Genomic DNA, 16280 nt, shown 5'->3' on the forward strand with positions numbered 1-16280 from the left:
TATTTTTAAACCAATAGTAGTGTGATTTAAAAAAAATAACTTTTCGAAATAGGTATATTTTGTCATATATTTAACAAGGGATTAGTGAGATATTTAGATCTTATAAAAATATGGAGTTTTGATTAAATTACCCCATTGAGTAAATAGGTAAAACACTACTTTACCACAATGTTCATTGGCTCTCTTATGTCTTAGACTTTAAAAAATTACAACAGTTGACTGTCTATATTTTGAATGTACTCTTGGAACCATAAACGTATCTGTATTTTAATGTTTCATTGTAGTTAAATTGATGCTGAATAAATTCAAAACATTATTATGAAAATTATAATATAATAAATTTGGAGAAATAAAATGACTCTTTTATACTAGTCCTTTCATATTTGAAGAAGGTCATTTAAACTCAAGAAAACGTCAAAAGAGATGTGGAGTTATGATCATTGGCATACTAAGGTAACCATGATAGAAAAGTAAAGAAAAGTGCAAAAGAGTATTTCACATAAATAATATTTTGTATAAACACTACACATACATATTTTAAAATAAAATCTCTGGGATAATGTTCTCAAAATGTACAGTTTATCTCAAGAGTATGGGATAAGAAATAATCTTTTTCTTCATTTTGTTTAACATTTTTTTAAATTGATTAATCTGTGATGAGCTTGTTTAAAACAAGAAATATAGAAAAACATTAAAAATTACTAGGAAGGCAAAAAATTTCTAAATTTAACTAATCAATGAGAAATGTCTGCAAAATTTGGAATGTATTTAGATAATTTCCCAACTATTCATAGAGTTCTTTAATTTACTAGAGGAGTTTAAATATATTTTAATCAACTGAATTAAGTAATGGGTTGTTTTAAGCTAAGTGGTTTCATTAGGTCAAGACATCAAAGATGAACATTAAGTTGTGCTAATTAATGAAAATGATGTAATTTGATATTAACAAAACCAAATTTAAAAATGATTAATGGTATAACTTTAATATATTTTATAATTATAGCTCCTCCATATTTAGAAGATCACTCATATTATGACAATGAGAGAAAATTTGAATCAGTACTTGTTTTGGTGCTTAGAAAAAACCTGTAAGTAAATTAATATAATAATTTTAGAGCCAAAGGTATACTTGGCATATGATGCACCTGGGATCCAAACTAGACATTTCTGCTGTTGAAGACCATTTAAATGCCTGCTAATATTTCATAAGAAAAATTAGTTATAAAATGGGTTACTTTCACTCAAAAATTATGTTTCTGACTTATTTGATAATTGAACTGAATAATTAGAAATCGCAGAGACTCTTTTTTTATTCTCTCCACTTTAGATCACATGACAGAAATCCTTAAGTTCTAGATTTCAAAGAGGACTGACTTGACTTTAAAGGATCGTCTATCCACCACATATTGTAGCCTTCATCTAGCAATTGCCAGTTAATTACACTGATAATCACAAAAGAATAGTCTCTCTCTTTTTATATTTTGAGGAAGATTAGCCCTGAGCTAACATCTGCCACCAATCCTCCTCTTTTTTGCTGAGGAAGACTGGCCCTGAGCTAACATCCATGCCCATCTTCCTCTACTTCATATGTGGGACGCCTGCCACAGCACGGCTTGGCAAGCAGTGAGTAGTTCCACATCTGGGATCCAAACCGGTGAACCCCGCCTGGGCCACCAAAGTGGAGCGTGCAAACTTAACCACTATGCCACCGGACCAGCCTCAAGAATAGTCATTTTTATCCTATATTGTTTAGATGATTAGTTTCAAGAAAACTGTTAATAATTATTATAAAAACTAACCCAGTATTTATTGTGAGCAAGGTATTGTTTATAAGCAAGTTAAATGCATAAATATATTTAATTTTTAAAACTACATTATAAAATTGATACTATCATTATTATCTTCAGTTTTTAGATCAGGAAACAGAGGCAGAGAGAGTTTAAGGAAGATCACAAAGCTTATACATGGCAAAGCAGATAAAAGAGCCCAAATAATATGAATCCAGAAGCCACGCTCTTCACCATTTTATTTTTCTGTAACTGTTTTAATTGAGTTGAAATGGATCAGTTTTAAATTCCAACAGAAAACACTATCAGAAAGCTTGTGTGAGCTGTGAACTTTGGCTACAAAGTGTTGATCAGCACAGACTTTGACCCAATTACAGAACTGTGAAAATGGACCATATACATTAGTTTTATGAACACCACAACTGGAACTCAATATTTAATTTACTATCATAATGTGAGGTTGGAAATTTTACAGATTGGATCATATTTGGGTATATAAAGGTTTGTAAGAGAAAACCCTGGAGGGAAATGAGTGTGTAAATAAAAGTGAAGGGAGAAGAGATGGCCATATGGTTGGGACACAGTGATCAAAAGGCCAAAAATTGTGATCAGAGTCTAATAACTTTTTTTTTTTTGAGGAAGATTAGCCCTGAGCTAACTCCTGCCAATCCTCCTCTTTTTGCTGAGGAAGACTGGCCCTGAGCTAACATCCGTGCCCATCTTCCTCTACTTTATATGTGGGACACCTACCACAGCATGGCTTGCCAAGTGGTGCCATATCCGCCCCCGGGATCTGAACCGGTAAACCCCGGGCCGCAGAAGCTGAATGTGCGAACTTAACCGCTGCACCACCGGGCCTGCCCCTAATAACTCATTTTTAATTTTTTTAGCTTTTCAGAACAAACATAAATGATTTGGAAGTGTGAAATCATGTTAGGGAAATTATTCAAATCATTTGAAATGGCAAAGGGATTTTATCCACAAGTTCTGACAGGAAAACACCAGAAACTGCGCTAGTCTCTGAAATCCTGGTGGAGGACTCAGAGATGCAGAGCGTATGTCACAGAGTTCAAGAGTGGAGAAACACCAGGAATTCATATAGGCCACCGGGGCAAAGAGAGAGGAACTGCCTTTCTTAAGAGCACATGTTAAGAGGCACATGTTAAGGCAGGGGTATCAGGATGACACCAAAATATCCTGGCCTCAGCAATTATGTCACCATCTCATGCTGAGTCCAGATATGGTGTTTGCCGTCAATCCAGTGAAACAATAACCATACTGTGCTATACATTATTTTTAGTTTTTGGTAAAGCATCATTTCATTTTAAAAGTTGCTTTAAAACTCCCACATTGATACATTATCACAGAAAAATTCTACATTGATATATTGCCAAATATTAAATAGAGAAATTTAAAATGTGAATATGAAATAATAAAATGAAATGATAGAATTTCCTTCTCATTTGCACATTCTTTTCTTTTGACTTGAATTTAAGATAGGATGTATCTGATTTCAACCTGGCATGACTAAGAAAAAGTATATGAGGATTTGTTTTTAATACCCTAGAAAAGCATTTTGAGATGCACTGCTCAACTTCCAGCTAACTCTCAGAACTAGGGCATAGGATACCCAGAAATACCTGAAAAATGATCTGTTATTCTTAGTCCTTTTAGAAACTTCCTGACATTCCACTCTGAACAGAACTTTCTGGTCCAACAGTGGTAAAATGAGGTGGACACAGCTGTGTTGTAGACCATCAGGTTTCTTCAGAGTAAAAACAGTTGAATTGTTTTCATTTTACATGTTTCCTATCTGCCAACCTAACTGAATTAATAATGGACACACACTTCAAATACATCAAAGGCAGATAGATCATGTTATACATTAAAGGCTGTCCTTGCTATTGCTGAAATCTCTAAAGAAAATGATTTTCTTTTCTGAAAAGCTATTATCTTGTGACTGAAAATTATTTGTGTATGTGACACAAAATTCCTTTAATAGAAAGTTAATAAGACACATATGTATCAGTTTATTATTAATTTGTGGCTAGCTCATTTTTATAGCTTTTTTCCCTGCTGCAACCAAGATTTTCAAAGCACTTAATTCAAATAAAAGAAATAGTTTGCATCCACATAAGTAGATCTGAGAATATTTCAAATGAAGTATCTCACTGCTCAATGAACTAGATGGGTATTCCTCACGCCAGGGTTCCAAATGGTTTTCTCTTGGAAAATAGCTTGTTTAAATGATAATTTTTTATATGTATATTTCTTTGTATCTAATAAACAAGCCAGTCCTAACAAGCTTGCTGATCTGCCCTCCACCATCTCAAGTGTTTGTCTTTTTCCAACTGTAGCCCAGAAATGTAAATTATCTATTGAAGTGAGTGGGGAGGGCTGCTACTTTACCACCATTACTAGCTCTCTTACTAGTTTCCTTTCATAGACTTGTAATACGTATGTCTATGAGAGAAATCCAAAACTAAAATAAAATCTGACATCCAATCACGCTGAGTAAACAAATTAGATGATATATTTTAAACAGATTAGATGACATTCTAAACACGTCTTGGCTCTTCATTCACCACTTGGTCCCCAGATCCATCCTCCATCCTTTTTGCCTTGCTCTGTGCTCTGGGAGTCTGACTTCTTGCACTGCTTCACCTAGATTCCTTGGGCCTCTGATTTTCAGGAGGATTCAGTTATTGGAAAGATATTGGAAGGCAGGAGAAGAAAGAGGTCTGATCCCCCGCCCACCAAAGTCCCTAACTGATTGAGGTTCAGACACTGGCTGTGTCCTTCCTTGCCTACTGCTCTTTTCAAGCCGACCCTTCTCTGGCTCCAGTTCTCTGATGAGGATAACCCCATTCACGTCGTTTGGCCCTTCAGGTCCAGTGCTGGGAAAAGCATCCTGCTTTTGTGGGTTCAATTGTGCTTCTCCATCCCTTATTAGTTCCCCAAACTCTGCCCACACTTTGATGAAATTCTCCTCATTAAAAACTCTTTAGTCACACCCTTTCGAGACCACCGTCAGCTCCTGCTGATGTTAGATATTAACACACTGTCTAAACCAGCGGGTAGGGGTGCGGGAGCTTATAGTCGATATTTAAAGAGCATGACTTCAAGGAACAATTGTATAAAGACTATTGTAACTTGCCCAGTTTAACACAAACTCCCCTAGAAGAGCATAGCGCTTCTTTATTACGGAACCTGGTTCTTAGACGTTAAACTTGGTTCAAAGGCTTTTGAAAAACTATGTTTCTCAATGACTCTAACATAATTCCTCATGTTAGTTCAAAGTTGTTTTCTCCTTCCCCATGTAAACACGCACTCTTAGCATTCTTTGCTTACTAATGGGTTAAATAAAATAGCCCTGGGATATCTGAGTTCATCTCTTTTTTCTAAAATGAAAAATAACTAGACTAAAATTAGGTATTTTCATTTATTATACTGAACACTTTGAACAGAATTCCCTTTACACTAATGTAATTCTTTAAACACTATTGGTGAAGAAAGTTTAGTTTCTGTTCTTACTCACCTGTTAGTTTTTATAGTAACTTTATTGACTGTTATTTAACACTATTAAACTCAAATTTTTAACTGTGAAACTGCTATACATCATTGATCTTGACAGGTTTCCTTTCAATGATTTAAACATGTGTACCCACTGGGACAATTACCTTTTCTTAGTCATTTTCCTTAATCATTTAAATATCCTTACTTAAGACTCAGTATTATCACAGCTTCAGTATAAACAGTTCTGATAATAAAATTGTATAAATATTATATACGTATTTGAGAAGTCATTCGGAAAAGTCTGTCTCCCTGCCTTGCAATCACCTTATACACACGTTGCATCAAGTAGCTTTTAATTTTCTGGCCACAGCTTAATTTAAATGAGTACAGAAAGCTAATGGGAGATTATTTCAAATCTAGAGACATAAGAAACTACTGTATTATTGAAGCAAGAGATGTTTTAAAATATTACAATTACCAAAGCACTTATTGCAATTCCATGAACTCCCTAACGTTAATAGATTGTATTAGACCCTTCTCAGAAGTCATGCTTTGTGGCATTTGCTCTTATTTATTGCCCTGGTAGAAAGTTCCAGCTGAAGTCAAGGTCACCTTCTATCCCAAAGTTGGTATAATTAGTATCAATTCGGTATCCACCAAGCTTACACAGGAGGTTATTAACGTGTTTCATGTGGAGTGTAAAAGGAGCAAGGGCAGAGCCGGCAATCTTTTCAGCTTCAAAGGCACAGCTCATAAATTTAATTCGTTGGTTAGTAAGAAAGGTACAACCAGTTTAGTTTATTGATGATTTTAAAACTAATTTTAGAGATGTTCTGGAAATGTATTTATTCATATATGTAAGCCAAGCTCTTAAAATATAAAACGGATTATCATCCTCATAATAAGTAACTCATTTAGTCTTGATATTTTATAAGTGATGTGCTTTCTGGAATACAATAATTATAGAAAATGTTTAATTTAATATTTATATGTATATGCATATTATATAAAAATGAATTCAAGAAAATGACACATAGTCTACTAGGGAAGACTTTCTTTTCTTTCTTAGAAGTTATTTTGCAAGAAATGTATATATTTTTAGATTGTGTTAAATCTAGGATTGTTACCGTAAAATCAATTAAGACACTCCTACATTTATAGAAGTACAAACAATGTTAGTAGAACTGTTTACCTAAAAGAAGTGTAAACTAATGGAACAAAGATTTTTGTTTAAATTGATCTAAGCCAAAGAAATAAACAAGCTTAAAATGAAACTCTTAAAAATGTTTGATGTTTTAAATTGCACAAGCCACAAGAGTGCCCTCAGAAAATGGAATAGAGCCTAAGTGTTCTGCTTCCCTTAATAGGTAGTATTGGAAAAAAACTATGAATACTGGTTTTCCTCAAATGTTTCCCAAATGCCATAGAGAAATAAGTAAATATCTAAACATTTTCAAACTTTTCCAGAGTTCAACTTCATACAAGTGAGAGGCAAATGCTCCATTTAGCTTTGGAAATGGTGGATGTATAACAAGCGTGATATGTATTCCTATTCCAAATAAGGTCTACTAGTATAGACAGAATAGCTTTAGCATTCTACGCTGTCTTAGAATAACCTAATCTGAAATATTGCCATTATTCAAGTGTGTGGGTCCACAGCTGATTAAAAGACCAGGACCCCACTCAGCACTCCCACCCGCATCCAGCCTTAGCCACTCCCTTCAGCATTAACAAAATGGTACTTGTAGCAAGGTTGAAAGTGCCTCCAACAATAGCACATACTGTGTTGCTTGGTCTTTCTAAGTAAGAAACATTTTTAGTATTTTATTTTCATTATGAACTATGTTTCACATATTTAAGTTTAAGACTGAGTCAACTTCGTCTAATAATTGTTGTTTTTAAAAAGACTAATGAATAGTTAGCTACACTTACAGCCTAAATGTGGAAACCTTTTTGCAGATAAGCAGGTCTCTCTATATGGACCATCTGGAGACTGAATTATTACTTAATTTTTGGCAAGTGAAAAAAACCCAACATATTGACACTTAATTTTGAAAAGCTCACAACACTATGCAAATTGTGTTTTATTACCACCAATAAAACCAGAAACATTTTTAATAGCTAAACAGTCATAATACAAGCTCATAAACAACTTCTCGATTTGCACACTTCGAGATCTAACTGCGTCAAGATGATATATTTACCATTGCAAATGCTCTATTTGAGTGCATGGTAGTCGCTAACTCAGAGCTGACATGATTTTACTCCATTCTTTCTCAGTGCTGGCTTTCTTTTCTTTTATTCTGATAAATGTGTCTTTATATCTTTGTATTCTATTTCTTTTAGTATCTACACCAAAAAGGGAACGAGGGGGCACATTAATGAAACCAAATAAAAATAAAATAAAGATAGACTGGAGTTTCTTTTGATATAAAGGAGACAGAACATAGAAGCACAGGCCAGACCATTGCTGCTTTTTAACCTGATTTAATTAAATAAATACCTCAGACAGTGGTTTGAGGTGCACTTGTCTGCATTTTGTGTTTATTTTACTTTAGCTTTTTGCGTTTTGAAGTCAGAGAAATGAAACAATGGAAGTAAAGGACACTGCATACAAAAATACTATTTCATAATCAACATTTTAGGCAACTATAGTTCATTAAAAATGTCCATATTAAATATGAGAAGAATTTTGCAATTCATCTCAATTTCTCTATGCCGGCACAAAGTAAATACGTCAGCAACTCTTATCTTCATTTGTTGTTTCTTAACTCTGTGTATATATTTATTTCACAGTCGGGAAGATTACGCTAAGGAATATTTAGAGAAGGAAAGTAGTTATTTATTAGGATCTCTCAAACAGAAATATTTTATGATTATACTTAATGGTCAAACAAGTCCCTAAGTTCATTTACAATTAAATAACTAAGTTGGATGATTCACATGGTTTATAAATAAAATGGCAGCGTATGGGTTAACAATTATGAGCCTATAATTCGAGACTGGAGCTATATTCATTCTAGATGTATGCTCAAATTCTTTCTATTTTACATGGGTGATTTAAAATGTTTCACTTAATATTACATTTTTAAACATAAGTAACAAAATTAGTGTGTAATTTAATTGTGAGGAATTGAGTACCCCCAGTGTAAGTGCTGAGCATTAAGCTTTTGACTGGGGAGCCATCTATTTCAAAACATATCTATCTTGAATAAACACATTGCCAGCAGAAAAACAGCAAAGGAACTAGGCTGCCCCATGTGTGAAGGACCCTCCTTCAGAAAGTTCTGTGCGACCTAGATAACTGGCCACTTTGACTAACTCTGCTTCTCTCTGCCTGTGCCCTAACTTCCCCTCTTCTGCTTTAAATTCAATAAAAGTGAGCCCATGAAACCTTAGACACTTCACCGTGGGCCCTAGTCAAAGCAGAGCCCCAGGTCTGTGCACTTTCTCTCTTTCTACCTGTGACCTCACTATGTGGCCCTTCAGGATCTGCGAGTAATAAATCTTGTTCCTCAAATTTCCCTGATGATTTCTTGCTGAAGTACATCCTCAAATCACAGCAAGAACCACAAGGGCTGGTCCAGCCACAACACTGGCCCAGGTGGAGGAAATGTCTATGGGGGCTCCTACATGTAACAGGAGCCCAGGAGAGTGCCTTGGGCATTCCCAGCTGAGAGCATCACCATCAATAGGATGGGACCAACACAACAGTACCCATCTCTCAGTTCTGTGGGTTTGCTCATTATTACTCTGCAGACAGCTTGATAATGGCTGATTTCTTAAATTTTAAAAAAAGTCCTTTGCTTTTATTTTGCAGTGTGAATCTGAAATAAAGTTTCATTGCAATTAGCCTCATTATAATTAATAAATTGTTTGAGATTACTAGACAAATGATGTAATTTTATTAATATAAAAGTATTTTACCATTTCAAATTCTGATGCAAAACCAAATCTATATTTGAACCAATAATTCATTGGGATTTTTACATAGATTGTATAAATAATTTTCATCATGACTTTTAGGGTTTTTTTCCCTATCTGAAAGGCATGAAGTATTTGAACAGACTCTTAGTATTAGGACAGGAAATATATCAGATACTTTACATCTTCTCTCCATATCTATCATCTTATTGCTACATTTGTAGGGCATATATACTCTTGCAGAGGCAGAAACAGATAACAATTAGGAGTTTAGGAGTTTTCCTGTCTTGGTAAGTATAAAAAGTTCAGTTGTGAATTCTAATAAAAAATCAAGATAAATAGACATAACTACTGATATATGTCACTATATCATCTGTAAAATGGTGGTGCTATTAAAGATTCTTAGATTATGACATAGTTATTACGAAATTAAAATTATATGTTATAAGCTCAAGTGAAAAGGCTTTTGATGTAACACACCATGCTGAAATAATATTAATACTAGAAGTCACATCAGGCTATTTGGAATCATTTTATAAACGATTATATTTAACTCAGTATCACAGTGACCTAAAAAAACATTTATAAGAGAGTATATATATATAGGCCTTCTGAATGATAGGGCTAGTCAGGCCAACGGTCTTAATAAACTGCAGTTTCCAAAAGCAGAAATAAAAATGTGTTATAGTAAAGATTTTTTGTAACAGAAAAATTTTAAGAGATCTATAAAATGTTCAGATTTTAGATTTACGATATGAATCAAGAATACTATAAATTTCAGAGAAAGTTTATAAACGGTTGTTAAATTCAAGGATAGATGGATAGACAAGTTCCACCTGCTCTAGCACTATTTTTATCTATTTTTCTCATATAATCGATAAAAAATAGGTTTGCAATTAAAAAGTTATCAGTGCACTAAGACCAAAGAATTTTGTCAGAACTGAAACTATAATTCCTATAGGAGAATCTACCATTTCATTAACTGTATGATGCAACTACATGTAACCACATTTGTTTTACTAAAAAGAACTGAGCAATATCTTGTCGTACACTGAGTGTTGATTATGTTTCCAGAACTCTGGATATGATCCAGTCCTCAAGACAACCTGGGAATTAAGTGCTTCTAATAAGTGCTTCTCATTTTTCGGATGAAAATGCTGAGGCTCAGTTAGGTTCACTGTCCAAGACCAAAGACCTTGTGAAGACAAGAACCACAATTCACACCCAAAGATGTCTCCAGGGCTCACTTATTCTGTCTTCCCCAGGACTGCTCTAGGTTGCTCGCTTCTCTGTGTTTTAACACCCTTATTTGTGACAAGATACTGCTAACTGCCAGCTTTTCTTCCACATGGGTCAGGCTCCCCTTCCTCTAAACAGGGATGCATTTCATGTACAAATTGAAGAGACGTGCATATTCTCACGGTTATGACTGATGATTTGAGTAGTTTGCTCTATTTCATCTTGATTTCTATATTAGTGACAGTTGTCATTCTTTTTTGTTTTAATTTTTTAATTTTTTTTAATTCTTCTCCCCTAAGCTCTCCAGTACATAGCTGTATATTCTAGCTGTGAGTGCCTCTGGCTGTGGTATGATGAGTGGTGCCATGTCCACGCCCAGAATCCGAACCGGTGAAACCCTGGGCCGCTGAAGCAGAGCGCACGAACTTAACCATTTGGCCATGGGGCCGGCCCCAGTCACAGTTGTGATTCTTTAAATTTATTTTAAATTGGATGTTTATCATATTTCAAGATGGAAAACTCAGTAATAATAGGAGTAATGAAAGAGTGTAAATGGAGATATGAAGAGGGATGCATTTGTGGTCATTTATTAAGTATGTATACAGGTAAATGTTATAGTTTATAAAATTTGAAGAAATGTCACTTAATCCTAATAAAATCAAATATAATTAGTTTACTTCAGATTATTGAATGAGAGAAAGGGATGAAACAAGTAAACAAAAAAAATCCACAAGCTGAAAACTGAGTTCTCTTGAATTCTCAGCTTTTCTCAGGCAACATATTGTTATTGTGGTCCCTTTTTAACCATGTTTTTGAAACATCTTACACTAATTTATAAATAAATGAATTCCATTTAAAATGTAATTGCATCTGAAATCTCTAATTATATAGGTAAAGTACAAATAAAAGAATATTATGTAACTTAAAAGAGATAGAGTACAAAATTCACAACAATGTACTGACTGAATCCCACACTCATCAATATGGACTAGAACATTAATCACGCAGGTGGGCTTGGTGACTCCCCAGGCCTCAGTGGCTTGTTGAAGAAGGCGGGAAAACAGGCTTTAGACTAACGTTCAACGTCAGTGCCGCTGTTTTTCCATATAAAATAGATACTATGAATTGCCTAACTCACAAAATACATTCTTCTTTCTACATATCTTGGTGCCATTTGAAAAATACTATCTATCAACTGTTAAGTAAAAGAAGAGAGAATGGTGTGTGTGTGTGTCTTCTTTGAGTTTTGTTTACTAGTGTGTTCATGTGAGGCAAAGATGAATTATTTTAGCACTTTTAAACTCCATGGTGTACAGTTCACAAAATATTTTAGGAAATCTATGAAAAAGAGAATTTACTTGAAAAACTAGAAAATTGATTTCATTGTAGTATGCTGGTTAAAACACAATAGGTAAGATTTCACTTAAGATGCATGTGAACGAGTACAAAAGAACATTGTTAAACACTTGATTTTGAAATAAAACATTTTTCTTTTAGGCTGATATATATATATATATGTAGTCACAAAGAACATGAACATTTGTCACTAATTAAGCGCAGATAATAGTTATTTAGGTGGAAATGAATTAAGTCAACTGCTAGTAATTTTTGATACCATTTTTACATAAGTTTAGGGTCTGGCATAGTCCCATTTATATAGCAGGTACTCAAATATTTATTGAAGAAAGAAGGAATAATTGATTATTAGGCTTTTTTGTAAAGACTAAAGTAGGTCTTTAAAACAAAATTGAGGTTGATATATCTCCCTTCTTTTCCATCAAAGTGATTTGTTTGTACAGCCAGAACTTAACATTATCACAGAAATTTTGTTAGCATGCAATAATTACATTTCATTTATATTACAGTTTGCAAAAATCTTTGGGAAAATAATAAAGCAAAGTTGAACTTTAGATATCCGTTTCATATAATATCATAAAGTATATTTTCACCTTTGTCTTCATTTTTGTTTTTCCTTCCATTTTTATGTAAATTGTTATCAGAAAGATCTTTGACTCTTCTCACTTCTGGATTTAGCTCAAATATAGTTGTTAAGTAATACTAAAATAAACCTAGGTGTTTTTGAGAAATTCCTATTGCTACTATTATCAAACTTTGCAACCTTGCACAGTATAGAACAGTTGACTAGATTATTAAAAATTAATAATTATTGATATCAGGATTTTTTTTTCTGGAACAAGAGAAAGAAATACTATGATAACTGTGAAAAAGTTATCAACTCAATTTAAAATTGAGAATTAATAAAAATCCCAAGAAACACAGATCATTTAATGGAACAATTTTACAAGTGAAGGAAAATGTTAATCCTGCCCTTGGTACAACTTTAATTACATGTATATTGAAGTCCTCATGATTTCAAGTTAAATTGTTAAGTTTAACACATATTAGTATAGCCAACATGACACAAAACACATATAAGTAGAACAAGACAGACTTAAATAGGACAAATTCTCTCTGAACATTGCTTATGCAGAAACTGTTTAAAATGAGTTTTTCTATAAGGCACTCAAACAACTTTTTTTTTCCTTCATCATCTGCTAACCACTGAATGACTGCTCAGAAATGCTTTTTTATACTTCTAAACCATAATGTAATTGTTTTTTTGCCCTTAATGATTACTTCAATTTCTTCAAGGTTGCTCTCCTTGAGGCAAAAATGCTTATTAGTAAACCAATCCCAGAAATTACTCATGGGGCCAAATATCAATTCCTATCATCCCAGATAACTCTAGAACATTTGCTTTTAGAACATCCTGTGAGTAGAATAAGCAGATCCACTCAGCAAATCACTTTAGGATGACATGCTGAATATTTACTTAAAAGTTCTATGTGGTGAATAGTTTGAAATGACCCCATGGATTGTGTCAATTTTAGAACAAATTCAATGCTGTATTTGTTTTAATCTACTCGCAGAGGAACAATAAGTCATTAACATAAAACTAGGATCTTAAAAAAGCACAAGTTCCGTCTGCATCCTTGAAGATCTTATTTCTTTGTTTGCACTTACAAGGCAAGGCAAAAAAACAGTGTCCCATGTTCACAATTTAACTTGGACCAATGTCGTAGTGCTCCATATATTTTTAACCTATATCCTGAAATATTTTCATAATAGTCATAAGTGACACTAAATTAAAATTAAGATGTACCATCTTGTCTCATATTCTATTCCAATAACTCTAATTGATAGTAATTTAGGTGAAAATTACTTCTCATAATTAAGTAAAATTGGATCTCAATTTTTCTATTCTTTTAAAAAAACCCCTCTAAAGCTCCACTTAATGTGTTTTCCAGGCCATAACAAAGAAGCATACTGTACCTCTGGTGCTGCTGGTGGTTGCAGATGTGGTTGGGCTGGTTGTTATGGCTACAGTGGTTGTGACTGTTGCAGTGGTAAGGGAGGGGATGATAGTAGTGGGAAGCAAAGTGTTGGGAACATCTGGTGAGTGGAAAAAACAAAATACAAAACAAAATCATATCATGCAAACAAAAGAGAAACACAAATGATTCAAATTACAAATACGTATATCTTATTTACGTTTAAATTTAACAGGCTTACACAGATTACCAGGTACACAGCTGGCTGTACCAAACAGTTCTTGTCATTTTTGTTCACTCGTTTTTCATGCTCTTACACAAAGCAAAACTTGGAGCAATGTTTTGAGAATAAGCAGATCGTTTGCAATATTTATAGTGAAATTTAAAATGACAAGAATTCATTTGTTCACTGAGTCATTTAAAAAGTTTGACATGCAGTAGCAAAATACAGATAGGTAAAACGAAAAATGACATGCTTTGCCAAAGAAGTAAACAAAGAAACAACACAACAGAAATAAACACAAATAACACCACCATATGAGATTAAAGAAATGATAATAATGTATGAGTATATGCATGTTAAATGCTGTTTGATTTTTTCTTTAGGAAAATGCAATGCTAGGAAATAGATGAGAGCAATCTTTAGAAACAAACAAAAAACAAAGCCGATTGTTATTATTATTTTGCTTTTCCTTTTCTCACAAACAATGTTAATGTACAGCTTAGAGTCTTGCAATTCTTACCCTGGTTAGCTGGTAACGCCTTCTAACAATTTTCAGTACCTAGGAGTCTTTAACAAGTATTGAGTCAACTAGCATGAACCCAGTATTCTGAAAGGTTTATGATTTATTTATTTGGCATACCTAAGAGAGGTTATTGAACATGGACTTGAACCATAACATTCAACCCCTAATCCATAATTAATCGAAGTTGTCGAAAGTTAACTGTAGAATCAAACGCAGAAAACATAATAAACAGAAAGAACAGCTTCGAGTTTAACACCAAAATCTTCCCTCCTTTTACTCAAAACCCACTGGAAATATGAAGAGCAGCATAGACAACACTGAGACAATACAGCCAGTGTCAAGCTATGAGAATCTCGGTAAGATCCTGGGGGAGTGAGATCTTGTCTCACGTGGGTAGGCATATAATTTACACAGTGAGGAAATTAGAAACAGTTCACAAATTACCTATAATTACTGTGCTGGGTTCTGATTTCACGTTTGCCACACAGCCCCTAAATATTCAGAGCGCTTGACAGATTATCTTGCTATTAAAGGTTTCCTGTCAGTCTCTCAGTTAAAGTCTTTGAGTCACACCAAAATTTTCTAGTTCTTTACTTCTGATAAATAGCCCTACTCAATCCTCAGACTTTAACCTGCTGAATTCTCTACATGGGAGACATCAGAGAACAGCATGCGATCACTCTCTTATCTTAGATATTGATGTTTACATCTGTTTTTCAACAGCGAAAATGCTTCCTGGCCAGTCAAATTAAGAAAACAACCTTCTGAAAAGTCAATGGTGCTACATTAATCACTAAGGGAAATGGGTCTTGCCTGGAGTGTGATTATCATGATCATAAAGCAGAACCGACTTCAACCTTATAAATGAAGAAATAATATGTATATGTGCACATGGACTTCTTGTTTACTAATTTTATAACACCTTCTTATTTTCATGGTAGGCTTTTCTAAATTGTTTAGGCAGGCTAGGGACAAATGCAAGACTTTTCCTAAATTTAAAACAATTCGTAATTTTAATTTTCATGAATATCTAAAACAGAAAATAACACATTCTTTGTTTGCAAAATCATTTGCTCATTAGGATCTCAAAATATATGTATTTAATTAATGCAAAGGCAAATATCTTCCAGGGCTAGCAAATATAAGAACACACAATATTATTAGTCCTTTAAAACTCCATATAAAGAAACTGATATTACCAAACCTTTTACAGATTATAAAATGTTGGGTTATTTGCTATCAGACAGTGGGTTAGAATAAGATTCTATTGGATCCAAAAAGCAGCTTTTCAAAATCAGCTGTATCATTTGATTCTTAAAAATTGGAACGCAAATAACAGGTCTTTTTTGTTGTTTGATTTGGTCAGCCAAAAATCCCATTATTTGGATTTTTTTCCTTATTCCATATCAACAAAGATGGGCAATAACAAATCCTGATTTGTTTTGGAGAGGGTCTATATATTTTCAGGCCCTGTGAGCATTCTTGTATAAACCAAACGATATCCTATTCCCTACAATAGTGAAAATGCATGAAATATAGGTTTTTTTCTTAGGCTAATATTCAAAGAACTAAAAAACAATGGGTAGTTTTAATAATGGTTAATCCAGTTCAAGAGAACCGCCCTAGAGTCTTTTCAAGTGTCCAGATAGATGAGATAACACTACAAATCATTATTGACTTATAGTCCATCTGCTTTTCTGCTCATCACCCTCTCTCATCCTCTCCTCTGAACTTCA

At 33.8% G+C, this 16280-nt stretch overlaps 1 protein-coding gene across 6 annotated transcripts in view; it reads right to left on the reverse strand.

Moving 5' to 3' along the window:
* The window catches only part of CADM2 (cell adhesion molecule 2), a 1006464-nt gene that overhangs the window by 58632 nt on the left and 931552 nt on the right, over positions 1–16280 (reverse strand). For 3 of the 6 annotated variants that reach the window (XM_070252472.1, XM_023629973.2, XM_070252475.1), the window contains one exon: positions 13800–13919. The exons of the other annotated variants lie outside the window; for them this stretch is intronic. In XM_070252472.1, the coding sequence (XP_070108573.1) occupies positions 13800–13919 (120 nt within the window). The remainder of the gene's footprint in view (positions 1–13799; positions 13920–16280) is intronic. 6 annotated transcript variants of the gene reach the window in all.

This window comes from Equus caballus, chromosome 26 (assembly GCF_041296265.1).
Source record: "Equus caballus isolate H_3958 breed thoroughbred chromosome 26, TB-T2T, whole genome shotgun sequence".
Classification (NCBI taxonomy): Eukaryota; Metazoa; Chordata; class Mammalia; order Perissodactyla; family Equidae; genus Equus; species Equus caballus.